Source organism: Eleutherodactylus coqui, chromosome 13, assembly GCF_035609145.1.
Source record: "Eleutherodactylus coqui strain aEleCoq1 chromosome 13, aEleCoq1.hap1, whole genome shotgun sequence".
Classification (NCBI taxonomy): Eukaryota; Metazoa; Chordata; class Amphibia; order Anura; family Eleutherodactylidae; genus Eleutherodactylus; species Eleutherodactylus coqui.
The window spans coordinates 160,070-179,472 of NC_089849.1; the positions used below are offsets into that span (position 1 = coordinate 160,070).

A 19,403-nucleotide genomic window follows, 5' to 3' on the forward strand; every position below is an offset into this window, starting at 1 on the left:
TCCCCCGGCTCCCCCGCGGCGGAATATCACTAGCGATATTCCGCCGCGGCCGTGGACAGGCTGGCTATGCCATGCCCATGAACATTACACGAGGCTTATCAATTGGCCTTGGTCAATTAAACGCAGCTCTCTTGAAGAGTGAAGGAGCAGCACCAGATCCCGCAGCAGGCGTCTGGTGTGGCGCTGGGCACAGCAGCGGCAGAAGGCAGCAGCTTCTGGCTTCCCTCTCGGCAGCAGGAGCGGTGGCCGACTCCAGCAGGTGAGTGCAGAGTGTCCCCCGAATCCGGACGTCACCGTGTCACGTGTGGGGTGGAGCCATGGCCAAGGGGGCATGGCCAGAGTCGGGAAGGCGTCAAATTCAAAATTTAAAGACCAATTTTCCTTCTGCTGCTGTCTGTCTGGATTCTAAATGCAGGATGTCAGCCAGGGAGGATACTGAGGGCAGTTTACTTGTAAGTAAACCTCTATTACGGGTTTTCTGATGTGTATTGTCTGAATGTTGCTTGAAATTCTGCCTATCCATTTTTTATAGGACAGAGATATGCAAAAAAACCGAGATGTGAAGAAACTGGTTCGCAAATGTCCAGTTTGTATGCGGCGCCTGGAGGATGGCCATGCCAAACTGCTTTGTGTGGATTGTATGGCCAAGGTGGTCAGAGAGGAAGGGTCCTCAGCCATGGCGGATATTCGTGTGGTAATCCGCGAAGAAATAGAGGCATCTCTTTCCAGTCTTCCCCTTCCCCCTCCAGCTAAAAGGGCGAGGTGGAAGCTTATGGAAGACTCTGATTCAGAAAAGAGTCTCCTGGAAGACTGCCCTCCAGAATCTGCACCACTGACGGAAGATGCTAAAAAGTATTTGTTCTCGTCGGCAGACATGGGCCAACTGCTGAGCGCAGTTAGGCGCACTATGCAAGTGGAGGATGAGGCTCCGCAACAGTCCTCACTCCAGGACAGCCTGTTCTAGGGTCTTCAACCACAACCGAAACCGACATTTCTGGTTAACGACATCCTGAAGCAGCTGATCTTATCAGAGTGGAGGCAGGCGGAATATAAATTCTCCCTTCCAAAAGACTTCAGGGATCGCCTGATATTTTCCACAAACGTCTACTTCTTGGAAGCTACCCCCAAGGTGGACCTAGCAGTGGCCAAGGTATCCAAGGAAGCGGCCGTGCCCTTCGAGGACGTCTCGCAGTTGTGGGATCCACTAGACGCTAAAGTGGATTCCTCAATGAAAAAAGCATGGGAAGTCGCTGCCCTAGCTATGAAGGCGAATATCACAGCCAAATCTATTGCGAGGTCCATGACTGTCTGGACCAGCTCCAGTCTCTGGTTGCCCAAAGGGGTTCTAGGGAAGACATTGCCAGTTGCTTGCCTCTACTCCAGCTAGCAACAGGATTTCTGGCGGACGCCTCCATGGAGTCCGTAAGATTTGGAGCCCACTCAGCAGTTCTCCCCAATACAGCTAGGAGAGCTGTTTGGGTCAAAGCCTGCACTGGGGATAGTACCTCCAAGAATAGACTCTGTGCCCTGCCGTTCCAGGGCCACAGGATTTTCAGGCCTTCACTAGACTTATTGTTGGAGAAGGCATCGGACAAGAGCCACGGGCTCCCTACAGAGAGGACCTTCAGGTGCCCTTCCTCCTCCTACCCTCCATTATTTCCCAACAGACCGTATAAAGGGAAAGGGAAGACCGGACGCTGGTCCTACCCCAAAGGCGGAAAGGGTGAGACATCGCTCTCGGGGTCACCTATGGCTGAGACCTTATAGGTCGGGGGTCGACTGAGGCAGTTTGCCTCTAGGTGGGAGGAAGTGACGTCCAGTCCCTGGGCCCTGCACCTTATTAAGGAGGGCAACAAAATTGAATTTTCTTCCTCCCCTCCCCGTAGGCCCCCTGTTCCTCATCAAGAAGCCCAACAGTTCTTATAGAACAATTATTAATTTAAAATTCCTGTACAAATATATTTCTTACAGGAGATTTAAGATGGAGTCAGTACGATCAACGATCCCCTTAATCGCGCCCGGTAGTGTCATGGCCACCATTGACCTAAAGGACGCTTATTACCACGTCCCCATTCACCCAGATTCACAGAAATTCCTACTGTTTGTTCTGGTCATTGACGGTTCGGTGTCACACTTCCAGTTTGTATGCTTACCGTTTGGGATCTCTTCAGCACCTCAGGTGTTTTCCAAAGTTGTGTTGGAAATTATAGCTTTCCTGAGGGCCAATAATATAATAATCATCCCATATTTGGATGAATTCCTGATGGTAGCGGGGTCAGTGCCAGAGCTACAAGCTCATATTAATTTCACTCTCCATTTGTTTGAGTCATTGGGTTGGATTGCCAACTACGATAAATCTAGTCTCCTTCCTTAATGCCAAAAGAAGTTCCTAGGAGTTATCTTGGATTCTTGCCTCCAGCGTTCTTCCCTTCCTCCGTAGAGACAGAAGGCGGTGCTAGCACTTTTTCTCTCCGCTAAGATTTCCATTAGGAAAGGCATGAGGGTCCTCGGCCTCATGACATCATGCATTGGGGTGCTCCCATGGGCTCAGCTTCACTGCAGGACCTTGCAGGAGTTTATCCTCAGTAATTTGGATAGATCACCTTCTTCCCTAGATTGGTTAGTTTCCCTTTCCCCCAGGATCAAAGAATCCTTAGAGTGGTGGTTGTCATCGTCCAACCTCGCCAGATCCACAGTCTGGTACCCGGCATTCCCAATCTCTATCTTCACCGATGCTAGTGCGACTGGCTGGGGGGCCCACTTGGGATGTTATCACGTCCAGGGGGGCTGGAACCAGGAGGAGGCGGCTCAGTCTTCTAATTATAAATAACTATGTGCTGTTTGGAAGGAGGTTCACGGCTTCAAGGCAGAAATTAGAGGTAGACACATTAAAATCTTTTCAGACAATGTGACAACTGTGTCCCTCATTCCTCACCAGGGGTCTACCCGGAATCCACGACTCCAAGGCCTGGCGGCGAACCTTCTAGGATGGACAGAACAACGGACACTATCCATCAGAGCCTTCCACGTAAGGGGTCCAGAGAACCTTATAGCAGATCTCCTCAGCCACAAACAGACCCGGGGGAGTGGACACTTCACCCACATGCATTCCGTCTAATTACAGAAGAGTGGGGGACACCACAGGTGGACTTGTTCGCCCCCCAGGAGAACGCCAAATGCCCCCGCTTCTTTTCCAGGGGAGCAGACAGGGATTCACTGGGAATAGACGCTCTTTCTCAGACCAGGGACTGGGATCTCGCTTATGCCTTCCCACCCATACCTCTAATCCCGCTGGTCTTGAGGAAAATCCGGGGGTCTCCAGGCTCTGTTATCCTAGTTGCTCCTTTCTGGCCCAAAAGACCCTGGTTCTCGCTCCTGGATGCTCTCGACCCAGGACCCTCTGCATCTCCCTCAGAGAGACGATCTCCTGCAGCAAGGTCCTCTGTTATGTCAAGAGGTCCGAAGGTTCAGACTGGTGGCCTGGAAACTGAACGGGTAAAATACCTGAACCAGGGTCTGTCAGATAGAATAGTATCTACCTTATGTGAAAGTCTTAAATCTACCAAGAAGATTTATGTCAGGATGTGGGGTACCTTTTCTAGGTGGCTGGGTCATAGCATCCACAATCTCAGTCAGCCAAATCTTAGATTTTCTGCAGGATAGTCTGGATATGGGACTAAGTCCTAATACCCTCAAGGTCCAGGTAGCTGCCTTGGGAGCCATTTTTGACTCCTCCCTTAGGTGACCATAGGGAAACAATGCCCCCCTGGGACCTTAATTTAGTACTGCAGGCACTCTGTGAACATCCCTTCGAGCCCCTGGAGGAGCTCTCAATCAGAATCCTTTCCTACAAGGTAACCTTCCTGGTTGCCATCACGTCCGCTAGACGGATTGGGGAGATTCAATCCCTCTTCATTAGGACTTTCTACATGACTGTAGTTCCAGACAAGGTAGTATTCAAGCCTGGCCCCTTTTTCCAGCCCAAAATCCTTACGGATTTTCATAGGGAACAGGTTATAGTCCTTCCCTCCTGCCAGGATCCTCGTAACACCAAGGAACAGCAGTTCCATAACTTAGACGTCAGGCGGGCAGTCTTAAAGTGTTTGGAGGCTACCAATTCCTTCAGGAAATCTAACAATCTTTGTTTAATTTCAGGGTCCGGGCAGAGGAGGGGCCGCTACTAAGGACTCCATAGCGCGATGGGTCAATACTCAATAGGGCTATCGGACGCGTACTGGTCCCAAGGGGTTTCCCCCCTCTCGGGCAACCTTAAAGCCCACTCCACCGGGGCGTTCGCTTGTTCCTGGGCAGAGAGAGCCCAGGCAACAACAGACCAAATTTGCAAGGCCGCCACCTGGTCCAGTACTCACACATTCACTAAACACTATGGCCTGGACTTGGAAGCCGGACAGGATATGGCCTTCGGGCATAAAGTACTACAGGCGGTAGTCCCCCTCCCCTATAAAAGCCCTCATGTTTTTGGCATTCTCCAGGTGTATGCTGTCAGGATGACGAGGAGAAGACAGGAATTAGGTTTACCTGTTGATTCCCTTTCTTGATGTCATCCTGACAGCCTAGGGGCTTTTCCCTCCCCTTTTGAGTCTTATGTTCACGTGAAGTAACGTACTGTAATTTACGATTTTAATATTAAAGAAACATTGGTTGAGCAAAGCCGGGTCACTGTAGTTACTTGGTACACACTGGTTAGCTGGTGATGGGAGTTGCCTTTTGTGTTTTTCCGCTTCCTGTCCCAACAGGTGTCCAGCAGGCAACCTCCAGGTGCATGCTGTCAGGATGACATCAAGAAAGGGAATTAACAGGTAAACCTAATACCTGTCTTTCCGGTTTGGAGCAAGAACTCTCTTGCAGTGGCTGGTGTGTACCCAGTTGTCTTTTCCTTCCAATTTGACTGAAGTGGTAGTTGTCAACTGGATCTGGTATGGACCCTCAAATCTTGATTCCAAACTTTTTCTGATATGTCCCTTTAGGACAACCCAGTCACCCAAAAGCAAACTACTCATCCTCACTTTTGAGTCTGGATCTAGAATTGAGGAAAATGCACATTTATGAGTGACCAAACATAACTTCATAGGGACTCAATTTAGTCTTATGATTAGGTGTTGAGTGACTAATAAAATGTGTACATGTATAATTTTCTACGACTTCTGTTACACCATATATACAAATTACTTTATGCAACAATTTCTTACCCGTAGTTTTGGTATTGGCATTTTATTTAATTTTTCAAGCCACATCTCCAGCTGATGTGAGAAGAGGTCTATGCAAACCAACATAAACTCCAAAACACCCACTGTATGCAGTCAATCTACAGTCACTGAAACAGATGGTCTGATCTTGCAGCAATATCGAGGATGCACTTTGACAAATTGGCCTGGGTTGTGATGGGTGCATCCCTGTATAAAATGGGTCATGTTGAACCATGAGGCACGCTAAGCAGAAGACACTATACCACACAGTACATCCTAGGATTGATGGGTTGGACCATGGCTCAGGTGTTATATCACAGAGTAGAGCTTGCGGGGAAAGCGCAGGAGTTTACCCTTCCTCAAAACCCGTCAGTGTTCTGTTTGCTCCTCTCTTTTGCCACTCTTCCTTTGAGGCCTGTTCCTGCGAGTTAAGCAACAGAAAGATATTCACATCCACTTCAAGCGCAACAAGGTTTTACCTCAGTTAAGGGGAGTCTGGATGCTGCATCTAGTCTCCAGTTCCCTAGATTCTCAGGGGTTGTCTCCTTGGTATGAGCCTGGACTTTGATAACTGCCACCTGTTTGGGAAAAACTAAAACCTTGTACACCAAAGATACTGCTTCTGCATTCTGGATTGGTTTAACCAATGATCCAACAAAATTTCCAATTGTGTTGTGAAAGTGCTAGCAGGGTAGTCTCATAATTAGTGAGTCTGGCAGCTGATGGATGTTTAATTTGTGCTCTATGCAGTATTTCCATGACTGTATGAGGGACTATGACCGGAAGGCGGCCCATAACTCCGCTGGTACCTGCCTAAAAATTTGTTGCAGCTAGGGGGAAGAATTTACAATCTGTAACCACACTGCATAATAATGGATAACTGCTGGTTCGATACTTAATACCGTTTGGGGTATATTCAATTTCTGATCATATTTTTGACATCATAAATCTGCCCACATTGGAAATGTGATACCCCCTACGCAAATTTTGCTATTAATTTGATTCTGTTTGCAATGCTATTAAGTTTGTCAAATGCACAAATATCTCATTTTAGCATCATACTTCAATAGTATTCGAAGCAAAATCCAATATTTTGGATACACCATATTCTTGTATTGTACACATTAAGAACGTACACACACGTTTTCTTCGCTAGACTGGTCTATATTGACAAGGGGCAAAATCATTACATCATCTAGGAGCCTGGCTTACTATTTAAACATATCTTTTACTCTCCAAATCAAGTGTTCCCACAGTACACCTCATTTTATATATGTACCGTATGTGTACACATTGAACAAACAAGTATTACATCCTAATTGTCTTGTGCAGCAAAAAAACCCACACATTTTCAATTCTTATTTTTTTTATATACTGACAACTTTTAAATTATTGTCTCTATTCAAACTGAATTGACCGATTTGACTCCACTCTGCTGGAATGCTGTCTGCTGGGCCACTGATTCATGTTCATTTAATGTAGAACTGTGTGTGAATGGTATGTTCCTACATTCTTCCTGCATTGACTCAAATTGCTACTGTATTCACTTTTCCCTAACACCTCCCCCAACAGCATTTTCCCCCACCTCTGTCTCATCTTAATTTGTTGGTCACGTTTAGTTTATCAAAGAGCAATAAACCTTTACATCCCCCTCTTCTATCCTGCTTACTTGCCTTGCAAGGATGGGCCCAGCTGGTTAACTAATATAATCTAACTAGCCACTCCCAGCTGTAGCTTTATAGCTTGATCTATACATTTAGTGTTACCCAGACTGGCACGCATGTGTGTCCTGTATTAAGTGTCCTGGATCAAGTGTATTATGCAGTCGAATTATGTAGTTAAACAGCACAGGAGACAGGTGGACACCCTGCACATGAACACCCTCATCTTTGTACTAACATCCACTGCTCAACTACTAGCCTTAGCACTTTATTCCAACACCAAGCCCTAATACATTCCATCCAAATCAGCCCCTCCCTGCTCTCATCGCCCATGCACAGCTCTCACATACTCCTCACCTTCCTTAAATGCCTCCATCCCCCTCCCACCACCAGGAACCACCCCAGTCACTCTCACAAATCCCCCAATCACCTGCTAACCTTCGCTACCCTACTACTTTTAGTTGCGGGGGACATCTTCCCCAATCCTAGCTGACCCCGCACTACTCTCTGCTAAAACTTCCCCCAATCACACCAAAACACCCCCAAAGCCAACCATTAGCCTACGCTCACCCTCCTGTCCCCTTCAAATGAGCCCTTTGCAACTCCCACTCCATGTGCAACAAACTCAACCAACTCTTTACTTCCAAATGTCTCAACCTGCTCACCTTCACCGAAACATGGATACAGCAGTTCGATTCTGCCACTCCAGCTGCATTGTTCTTTGATAGCCTACAGTTCTCCCACACCACCAGATCGGATGACAGGTGATGCAAAGGAGTAGATGTTTTTCTCTCACCAAATTGCACCTTCAAGTCATTCCCCTGGCTCCCTGCCTCACCTTCTCGTCATTCGAAGTCCATATCCTACGACTTTTCTGACAACTGTCCCTGCTGTCATTTACCTGCCTCTGTGTCCCACCTGCCTGTTCCTGGACCATTTCAGAGCTTGGCTCCCCCATTTCCTATCCTGCGAACTTCAAACCTTTATCCTCAGGGACTTCGACATCTCCCATCTGCCTCCCAGCTTTTAACACTCACCTCCTCCCTCAGAGTGTCACAACTCTCAGACTTCTCCACTCAGAGGCGGCAACACACTCAACCTAATTTTCCTTCACCTCTGTGCGACTTCTCACTTTACAAACTTCCACCTCCCACTCTCTGATCACAACATCCTCTCCTTTTCCATTAGGCATAATAGCATCTCCCTAGACCCTCCCACCTATTGCACCTCTAGGAACCTCCAGACCATCCGCTCCCAGCAGTTTGCCGAGACATTACACTCTTCCCTGTCCCCATTTCTCTCCTCTCATGCCCCAATCTGGCTGCCAAACACTACTCCACCACCCTCAGTTGCGCCCTACATGAAGCGGCACCCCCCCATGACCCAAGCCTTCTTCCGCAGACCACAAGAACTTTGGCTCATGCCCCAAACACACTTTATCTGGCAATGCTCTAGGTGTGCTGACAAATGTGGAGAAAATCCAAACAGCCCATAGACTTCACCCACTTCAAATTTATGCTCAAAACCTACAACCTCGTCCTCCCCCACGCCAAACAAGTTCATTTCACTTTCCTCATTTCCTCACTATCATCTTCCACTCTCTGAACATTACACGGCTAGCCCTGATCCCGGTCTCTTTAGCACTGCATCCAACATTCATTAACTATCTATACTAGAACCAATGACAGAGGAAGAAGTCTCCAGACTTCTTTCCGCTGCTCACCCCACCACCTGTGCTGGTTACCCTCTTCCCTCGCACCTCCTCTGGTTCCTTTCCTTGGCTCACCTCACCACATTCTTCAACCTTTTCCTTTCCTCATTAAAACACTCAATCATATCCCCACTGCTAAAGAAACTGATCCTTGACCCAAACGATGCTGCCAACTACCGACCCATCTCAAACCTCCCCTTAGTCTTCCCTTCATCTTCAGTTCTGCCCATACACTACAGAACTCAATTCAAACTCATCACCCTCACCCACAAAGCTCTCCACAGTGCCGCACCACCGTACATCGCTTTTATCCTATCCATACATCACCCAGCCGGCATGCTCTGCTCTGCTAACACACTCAGACTAAACACTCCTCTAATACGAACCTTGCATGCTCGCCACCAGGATTTCTCTAGAGCAGTACCAATCCTCTGGAAAGCTTTTCCCCAAAACATCCATACAATCCCCCATGCATGAAACTTCAGATGCACCTTAAAAACACACCTTCAGAGAAGCACACCAAACCTTCTGATCTAGTCCCCCACCCCCCCACAATACGCCCCCGGCCCCTCCATATGGCTTTCCACTTTTTCCTATCATGTACACTTCCTGCCCCGTATATCCTGCACTACCCCCACCCCGTTTGTGTCTGTATATAACGTTATTGCTGTGTTCCCTCTTGCTCCACCTTCTGCATCACCCTACTCCCTTTGTTTCCAAATAATTGAATACCATATGTAACTTTTGTAATTTCTGTAATCTTTGTATTATTTGTGTTCCCCCTGTGCCTCAAAAGGGCCGCGGAATAAATTGGTGCTATACAAATAAAGATTATTATATTATTAATTAGTGTACATTAACATCCTTTTAAAATCCATTCAGTTTGCTTGTAACCTTCATCATACACTTGCTGAGACACTTTAATTCACTATTTTTTCTCAAACATGTTAATTTATCCTTCTGATTCATTGTACAACATAATCCTCGGAGTATGCTTTTTTTAAATTTTATACATACATTGTAAAGTACATTAGGCTGGTTAACACTAGAGATGAGCGAGCACACTCGCCCGAGGTTGATGCTCGATCAAGTATAGACTATTCGAGTCGAGCACCACGCGGTGCTCAAGTAAATGTCATTTCCCTTCCCCTTCCGCATGTTTAGTGCCATTTTTTTAGCCACTAAACATGTGGGGAGGCTTTACCACTTCCTGCTGTGACGTGCCAGCCCTCTGCCCACCAACAGCAGTTAGTGGCTGGCCGGATCAAGTGACCGCCGAGTACTTAAAATGGTGCCGCCCGCGGCTCGCCTCAGGCGCGTGGTGGCAGAGTTTAGGGATAGAGCTGCTGAGATAGGGAAAGTGTTAGTGTAGGGATTAGGTTGGGGTTAGACAGGGATCTTGACTACAAGAACCCAACAGTCCTTCTTAGGGCTACTCCTCTCATTGTGTGCATTATCAGTTTGGCTGGCTGGGACCAGTAGTGCATCGTTTTAATTTTTTTTAAGCATCCCGGCTGTATTTTGCCCACGTGTGTTGGTGTACGCTATATACCCGTGTGTGGGTGCTGTTTTGCAGTGTATCTACCAGTGCTATAATTTTTTCTGGCGCAGCTCAGCGTCTCTCGTCTAAATGTCTCTGTGCGCGGTGAATGAGCCCTATTTCTCAGCGCTATACACTGGTTAAATTAGTTCTGGCCTTGTTCACATTTTCTCAAATCTAAAAGTCTCTGTGTGGTAAATTAGCCCTAGATCTCAGCGCTACACGCTGGTTCAATTTTTCTGGGCCTGCATACAGCCTGTCATATCTACAAGTCTGTGGTCGGTAAATTAGGGCTAGGTATCTGCGGTATACAGTGGCTTAATTATTTCTGGCGCAGCTCAGCGCCTCTCAAGTCTAAAATTCTCTGTGCACGGTGAATGAGCCCGAAACTGAAAAGGGAGGAGACAAATTAGATATGAGACAGTGAGGGGGATCAATGAGTGGAACAGGTTGCCACAGGAGGTGGGGAGTTCTCCTTCAATGGAAGTGTTCAAACAGAGACTAGACAAATATCTGTCTGGGATGGTAAACTTCTCCCATTTATTTTCTGTACTGTTATTTATGAGGATGTTGTCCCAATTAATGTTACCGATAGTAGTTCTCAGCTGATCAAATTTTGTTTACTAAAGTTTAGTTTATTTGTCGCTCCCTGATAAGGCTTCTTATTGAATGACAACTAAAAATTAATTATATTGTGGTCATTATTTCCCAAGTATTCCTCAACCTGTACCCCCATGATTCTGTCTCGTTTGTTAGTTAATAATAAGTCTAGGATGGCCCTCCCTCTAGTTGGCTCCCGCACAAGTTGGGTACGGTAGTTATCTTTAATTGTTCTCAAGAACTTATCACCCCTGTGAGATTCGCAGGTTTCATATTCCCTTATTATATCTGGATAATTAAAGTCACCTAATAATAATTACTTCATTGCAGTTTGGCACCTTTTCTATTTGTCTTAGTAATAAGTTTTCATTTTTTTTTTGTTATTTTTGGTGGCCTATAGAAAAACCCCTATCAGTATTTTGTTGTTTTTCCCTCCTTGCATTCCTACACGCAGAGATTTCACGTGTTCATCTCCTGCACCTATATTATCTTGTGGCCTCGGCATTAAGTACGATTTAACGTACAGACATACCCCCCCTCCTTTCTGGTTCCCACGGTCTCTTCTGAAGAGATTGTAACCCTGTAAATTCACCGCCCAGTCGCACTTATTAAGCCATGTTTCCGTTATTCCTACTATATCGTAATTTTCATCAGTCATTCTCGCTTCAAGCTCATCCACTTTTCTGATCAGACTTCTTGCATTCTTTGCCAAACAATTAATATGGTTGATGTTATTTATATTCATTATGATACTTATGGTCCTATTAGCTTTTCTGTCAGTTCTAACCCCTCCACCCGCGTGAACCCCATTCCCATTACTTGGTCCAAGGTCACTCTCTACACTGTCTTCCCCCCTATTGCTCTTGTTGCCTTCCCCTCTGATCCCTAGTTTAAGTACTCCTCCAACCTTCTAGCCTTCTTCTCCACCAACATAGCTGCCCCCTCTCAATGAGATGCAGCCCATCCCTACAGTAGAGCTTGTAGCCGACAGCAAAGTCAGACCAGTTTTCCACGAACCCAAACCCCTCCTTCCTTCACCAACTATGGAGCCACTTGTTGACCTCCCTAATCTACCACTGCCTTTCTGGTGTGGCTCATGGTACAGGTAGTTTTTCCAAGAAAACTACCTTGGAGATCCTCACCCCGAGCTTAGATCCTAGGTCCCTGAAATCGTCCTCCATTGACCTCTAACTTGGTCATTGGTGCCAATATGCACTATGGCCGCTGGATCCTCACCAGCCCCCACAGTAATCTGTCAACCTGATCTACGATGTTTCAAAATCAAGTGCCAGAAAGAAGACACACCGTTTGAGCCCAGTCTTTGTGGCAGATTTCCCTATCTGTCCCCCTTATAATTAAGTCCCCCACCACTAGGACCTGTTTAGCCTGCCCTGTGCTCCCCTTCCCCTTCTTACTGAAGCAGTCATCTCCCTGGCATTCAGAGGGTCTGTCGTGCTGCAGCATTGCTAACCCTGATGTCATGTATATTATCCTACGGCCCATGTAGTGCCCAATTCTGTTGTCATGTATTTTATCCTTTAACCAATGTGCCCATCCAGTGCCCACATCTGACATGTATATTTTCCTACAGCCCATGTGCCCATCCTGTGTCCTTCTGTCATCTTGGAAATTATCATACAGCCCATGAGCCTATCAGGAGCCCACCTCTGAAGTCATATATATTACCCTACAGCTCATGTACCCATCCAGTGCCCACCTCTGACATTAGGTATATTCTCCTATAGCCTATGTACCAATCCTGTTCTTATACAGTATATGTCACAATGTATATGTTGGGTCTGGCAGATGTGGGCATCATGCTCTGAATCTGTGATTGCCTTTTTCCAACACATCCATGCTTAAATTGGTTCTGCCTCTTCCACCCAGCTGCAAATTGTTTGTCATCTCTTTACCACTATATAGAGGCCTCAGACCTGACAGCCTGTGCTGCAGTGTTGGTGTATGAATCCTCTCATGTATGCACGTGTCACAGCTAATCCTGTTGTTCCTGTGTCTGTAGTTGGTGTATTTGGTTTGCTCAGTACTTCCAGCTTGGTCCTGAAGTTGCCCACTCCTGGGTTCTGCAAATGGTGTGGTGTTTTCCAACTTCCTGGCTTCCTGGTGACCAGTCCTGACAGGGTACAGGGTTAATCAGCACCTAGGTTCCCGTGCAGGGCCGCCCTTGTCAGGGTGAATTCTCTGCTGTTAGTCAGGGACTTTCCATCCCCTGCTTCCAGCATAGGGCTAGATCCCCTGATCACCTTTGCATTCCAAGCTACGCCTCCAGCGGTAAGCATCTACGCTTCCAGAGTGGTCTGTCTGCCCTGCCAGTCTGATCCATCTACTGGTTGGGTGACACTGCAGATCCACATTAAATCCCTAACAGTATATTATTCTACAACTCACTTGCCCATTTAATTCCCACTTCCGTCATCATGTATATTATCCTATAGCCAATGAACCCATCCGTTTCCCACCTTTGTCATGTATATTATTCAGCCCATGAGCCCATGCCGTGCTCATCTGACATCCTGTATATTATCCTTTAGCCCATGTGCCCACCTTTGTCATTTTGTACATTATCCTATATAAAATCCTTTATCCCATGAGTCCATGCAGTGCCCAACTATAGCACTGTATATTATCCTACAGCCCTTATACCCATCTACTTCCTAACCTCTGACATTATGTATATTCTCCTGTAGCCCATGTACCCATCTGGTGCACTCGTCTGTCATCTTGTACATTATCCTACAGCTCAAGTGCCCATCAAGTGCCCACCTCTGATGTCTTGCATGTTATCCCACAGCCCATGTACCCACCAGTACCCACCGGTGTCAGCAATTACATTGTCTTGTGCTCATCTCAATATTGGTGAATAACCGAAAACAATGTTGTTCTTTAGGGATGTTGACATTTTTACAATACTTGTGTTGCATTCTTGGAGGTGCATTATTCCCACAGAGTAATAGTTTCTGATTTTGATGGCATGGATTCTCCACAGATAACCAAGGTGGCAGCTGTAACATTGATGGGAAAGTCTATGATGATGGGGAAACCTTTCAGCCGAGCTGTAAGGTCCGCTGCACATGCGTGGATGGTGGAGTTACCTGTATCCCACTGTGCAGCGAGGATGTCCGGCTCCCAAGCCCAACGTGCCCCTTTCCTTTGAGAGTTGATGTCCCAGGGAAGTGCTGTTATGAGTGGATTTGTGATGGACCCCAACAGCCCAAGCTCCTTACCAGTCTGGAACAAGGTAAACAAAGAACTGTAAATATACTGATAGATGATGACTGATGATTAGATAACTGCCTGTCAATCACATGGCCAGAATATATCAATGCATACATAAACTTTGTGGCCAGCAGCTGCATACTTGGAGTCAAAGGGAGAGTGGGACGTATTTATCATCATTGACTTTGATCTGCGTGCCGTCAATGACATGTGATTTGTAGAATACTAAAGGGTCACTCCACCTGAGGTTAATGTAAAGGGTACATTTGACATCAATACACTAGGTCCTCCAAAATAAGAGCATCTCTTTATAGCGGCTCTCCATGCTGGCTATTAAAGGGTTTGCATAATAAGAACTTTCTTACCTATTTGTGCCTTAATGACCAAGCTATTTTCATCGTTATATTGAAAGTGCCATAACTATAAACATTTTTGTGAACATAACTATATGACAATGAATCACTTAGCTCTTACAAAAAAAGTGAATGTCATCAATCAACCTATAAAATCACCACATATGAACAGGAAAAAAAACTATACCTTTAGATTTTCAGGTCATTATCACATCTACTGCTAATCGTGTTATAATGAGTCATTATAGAGGGTGCAGATTCAGTGCTATATCTGCTGGACCTCTCTAAACCATGATCACCCGTCACCCAAGGTACATCCCCAGTCATACTGCGCCAACTCAATGTGGGTAAATATCTCCGGTTACTGCAATTATTAGTTCCTTTGAAGCTAACCAAAGGAACACCCCTCAAACATTCCTCCATGGCAGTGGGCTCCCAGAACTCCAATGGGCACTGACCCTACAATAAGTTTTATCCAAGACAACCTTGCTGCCAACTGCTGTGAAAGTAAATCACACCATAACAAAAAGCCCACCTACCAAGTAAGAAAAAAAAAGGAAAGCAGGCTATTAAGTGGTCCAGAACAAGCAGGAGGACAAGCACTCCCAACCCCGTTCATATAAAGGCAGAGCTATCCTAGAATCATAGAATGGTGGAGTTGGAAGGGACCTCCAGGGGTCATCGCGTCCTTCAGCGGTCATCGGGTCCTGCAGGGTCATGGGGTACAACCCCCTAATCAATGCAGGATCACTAAGTCACCCCAGACAGATGTCTGTCCGGCCTCTGAAGACTTCCATTGAAGGAGAACTCCCCACCTCCCGTGGCAACCTGTTCCACTAATTGATCCCCCTCACTGTCTAATATGTAATCTGTGTCCCCTTCCTTTCAGTTTCATCCCATTGCTTCTAGTCTTTCCTTGTACAGATGAGAATAGGGCTGATCCCCCCTGCACTGTGACAGCCCTTCAGATATTTGTAGACAGCTATTAAGTCTCCTCTCAGCCTTCCCTTCTGCAAGCTAAACATTCCCAGATCCTTTAACCGTTCCTCATAGGACATGATTTGCAGACCGCTCACCATCTTGGTGACTCTTCTCTGAACTTGCTCCAGTTTGTCTGTCTTTTTTATAGTGGGGTGCCCACAACTGGACCCAGTATTCCAGATGAGGTCTGACTAAGGAAGAGTAGAGGGGATTAATTCCTTCACATGATCTAAACTCTATGCTTCTCTTAATACATCCCAGAACTCCCATTCTCCAAAGCTTGAATCTCTGTGGAGATTATGTTTTCCTAACACACAACACCTTCTCCCCCTTTATTAGATCTGTTCCTTGTAAATTTTGGTTTCTTTGTAAATACATTGTAATCGTCAAGCCTTGTATTCCAATCATGTGTATCATCCCACCAAGTTTCCATGATGCCTGTGACATCATATTTCTCTTCCTGTGTTAGAAGCTCCAATTCTCACTATTTGTTTCCCATGCTCTGGGCATTTGTGTAGGAACATGTTAGTTTGTGATCGGGGTCTCTTGCTGCTCTACATTCTTCTGAATTGTTTGTCTTTGTTCCTTCTGTCCACTTCAAATAACAAGGTTCCCCCTTGTATTCATTAGTTGTATATTTTTGCCTTTCACTTCCCTTTCCATATTTTAGTGTACAGCTCTCCTGATGAGTGTAGCAAGGTGCCTGCCAAATATATGCTTTCTTGTATTTGTAAGATGCAACTCGTCTCCTGCAAGGAGTCCACCATATAGGTAATTCACTCTCCCTCCTTCCCAAGCTGATGCTATTTAATACTTTTGCTTATCTAATCAATAGACTCCACCTCCCGTTTCATTCCTTCTCTTTAGGATAATGTGGAGGGATAAAGCATGGCGGCTCAGGGCTTGCCTGTTCCATGGCAGTGCTGGGGTCTAGGCCTCAAAGGCAACCAAGCACAACCTCTGACTGCAGTTTATATCTTCTGCTAGGTTCTTGTGGATTTCTTCTGGTTTCTTCAGTTTCTATCTACACTCCAAAAACATCTATATAGGATAGTTGGCTTCCTTTGCAAACGGTTCCAGTATATGTCTGATATTTGTAAATTAGATTGTGAGCTTCTGGATACAGGGACTGATCTGCGAGGCGGCAACCTCTGTACAGCTCCATGGGATATGTTGGATAAGCAATGTTAAACAATACATATGTCAAATAACTCTTCATTATCTTACTGTGATTTGCCAGGCACGGTGGAATTCATCTGCCCTGAGTGGAGCACAGAATGGGGATCTTGTTCTACTGACTGTGGCATTGGGATCTCTTTAAGAGTGACCAACCAAAATCCATACTGCAGACTGGAGAGCCAGAGCCGCCTGTGCATGGTTAGACCCTGTGGAGACTTCTCAACTGGCAGAGTAAGTGTTAATGTTGGGATGCTGAACACCTTGATGGTAGCTATCTTCCACATCCATAGAAGTCCCAAATAATCCTGCCACACATGACAACTACCATTACCAACACATAGTGACTTAATAATATAACTATGCAATTACTGAATAAATACACAATACAACGACTAACATTACCGATAACACCACTATACAAGCGCCAAATAATACCGCCACACTATTACGGCTACACAGTGACTGAATAGTATTACCATATTGTTACTAAATAAGAAACACTGCACAAAGACTGATATGTTCCAGTTTGCAGCAGCTGTCAGCTTACCTCTGCTGGTGGTTCGCTGTGCATCCTATCCCTGCCTCCAGCAGCTGCCATGCTCTGGCACTTGAACGGTTCTCGTCTATGGCCAGGAAGGCATGCGCTCACATGTCGCACTCTAAAAGGGTGCATTCGTTTGTGTTCTTGTAGTCCTGCTTATAGGGAATCTGTCATCTCAGACATGCAGTCCATCCCATAGCGTCATGTCTGCAGTTTGGATAGTATTTTTGAGTTAACAGATTCCCTATAAGGTGCTATCCATGTGGGTTCTGATTCTCTGGTTTCTGATTTTGACCATTCCTGACTTCCCTGCATTCTCTGCACCCGACCCTGACTTGTTACACCGATGATACTTCTCTCTGCTTCCTGCCATTCTATGTGTCCCGACCTCTAGCCTGTTCCTTCTCCTAAAGTTGTGCTGCCTGCCCGACCTGGATCGTCTAATTTTGCCTCTGTTTACACCCTCAGGTACTGTGCCTTGGCCTATAGTAGCATCAGCTGCCACATTACTAGGACCCCTTCTAGAGTAACAACCTGGGGACCCCTCAGCAAAGCCCACATCCTGACTGCTAGAGCTAAAAGCTGAAGACAGGGGTTCCTCAGCTGCTGGCTCTGGATTTAGCCCCAAGTCAAGCCAGAGTGCGGCTCAGTGGATCTACATCTGCTGATCCTGACATAATCTTACCTATAATGCCACTTTACAAGGCCCAGGTAATACTGCCACACCATGACCACTATAACAACCTCTACATAGTGATTGAATAATGTTTCCATAATGATGCTGAATAGAAATCACTATACAGTGACCCTATATAGTTAGATACCAGACCTACAGAAGTGCTCTGCAGACCATATAAGTGATGTGACACTAGGGCATTAGTCTCATTTAGATTGCTGTATTTCCTCTATAATACAGATGGTGGCGACACTCTCAGGACACTTTACAGCTGGACTTCTTTAGAATCTGGTGGCTACTAGAGATGAGCGAACCTACTCGGCCACGCCCCTTTTTCGCCCGAGCGCCGCGATTTTCGAGTACTTCCATACTCGGGCGAAAAGATTCGGGGGGCGCCGTGGGTGAGTGGGGGGTTGCAGCGGGGAGGGGGGGGGAGGGAGAGAGAGAGGGCTCCCGCCTGTTTCCCGCTGCTGTAAGCCGCCGACCGGGGTGGGCTTTCCAGAATACAGCGAAGTCCTGAACAAAAGACGCGACTCAAAACCAATCCGTAGCAATGAGATTTTACTTAATTTGGCAGAACCCTTAACCAACCCGAACTCCCCCAGAAAGTTACATACACTCAGCGGGGAAGCTGAGACTCTTGTGCCATGCAGCGCTGTGCTCTATAATGTGCGCCTTCAATATCCTCCAAGCTTTTGCCTAGCCGCAGGCCGTCTCTAACCAGCCGCTATTACCTTCTATCACCCTGGAAGTAGGAACAATCAGTGAGGATGCTAGGGAAGCACCGGCGGCACAGCACAAGAGCTTACAATCTTATCAACACACCCGTATTCTCCCCTTACACAACACCACTCAACAGATATAACAATATATATATAGCTCACAAGTCAAGGCAAAGTACAGTTGCGTAACGTGTGACTTGTAGATATCCTTAGACAGCTCTACGAGTATAGAGTTCTCTGTGTGTTAGGACTATGTCGGACAGCTCAGTCCCCAGCAGTGCGGCCGGCGGCCATCAGTATGCCTAACTAACTAACTAACTAACTGCCGGCCTTGTTATTAGTCTCAGTCAGATTGGCGGTGCGTGCACGGTTACACCAGAGGCCTTAGTTCTCTGGCTGACCCGGGTCTGGTGGGTACCTTTAGACTTTGTCCGGAACGCAGGAATAGGATTTCATCCAAGAACCATATGAACTCACTGACGCCGTTACTTCTGAGCCCGGTCTGCAATGACCATCTTCTCCGTTAAGATGGTAGTCTGACAAACGCTGGAACAGTCTCTAATGCAGCTCCCCTCACGGAAGCTCCGGCCCTCGTTGGGGTCCTTTTTCCGGTGGATCGCAGTGTCTGTCTCGCTAGCTGCAGTCCTCACCAGCTCATCTCAGCTCGCTCGCACGCACCTAACCGCTTTTCCCTCCTCCTCTCTATGGTCATGATGCACTTCTTTTTTCTCTGTCTCAGTCCAGAGCACAGTGACCTCTTGTGGTCAAAAACAAAATGACAGTTACAACAGAAACCAGGACATTTACAGCAGGAGGACTGTTTCACCATCTTACATGCCACCCCACTAGATGTTGCCGTCCCCGGCAACCTCCCCCACTCAAACTCATCCTGCGCGTAGCGCTGTGGGGGTACACCAGCGGTGGACCTGGCTGTCCTGCGCAGAGTCATAGGACCAGGGACAGTTGGCACACTCGGTGGATGTGGTTCTGCTGGCTGG

The 19,403-nt window shown here is 46.6% G+C and overlaps 1 protein-coding gene across 1 annotated transcript in view; it reads left to right on the forward strand.

Moving 5' to 3' along the window:
* LOC136588652 (CCN family member 5-like) overlaps window positions 1-19,403 on the forward strand; it is a 112,151-nt gene that overhangs the window by 53,393 nt on the left and 39,355 nt on the right. Inside the window, exons 3-4 of the mRNA XM_066588035.1 lie at window positions 13,724-13,975; window positions 16,528-16,697. Coding sequence (XP_066444132.1) covers window positions 13,724-13,975; window positions 16,528-16,697 — 422 coding nt within the window. The remainder of the gene's footprint in view (window positions 1-13,723; window positions 13,976-16,527; window positions 16,698-19,403) is intronic.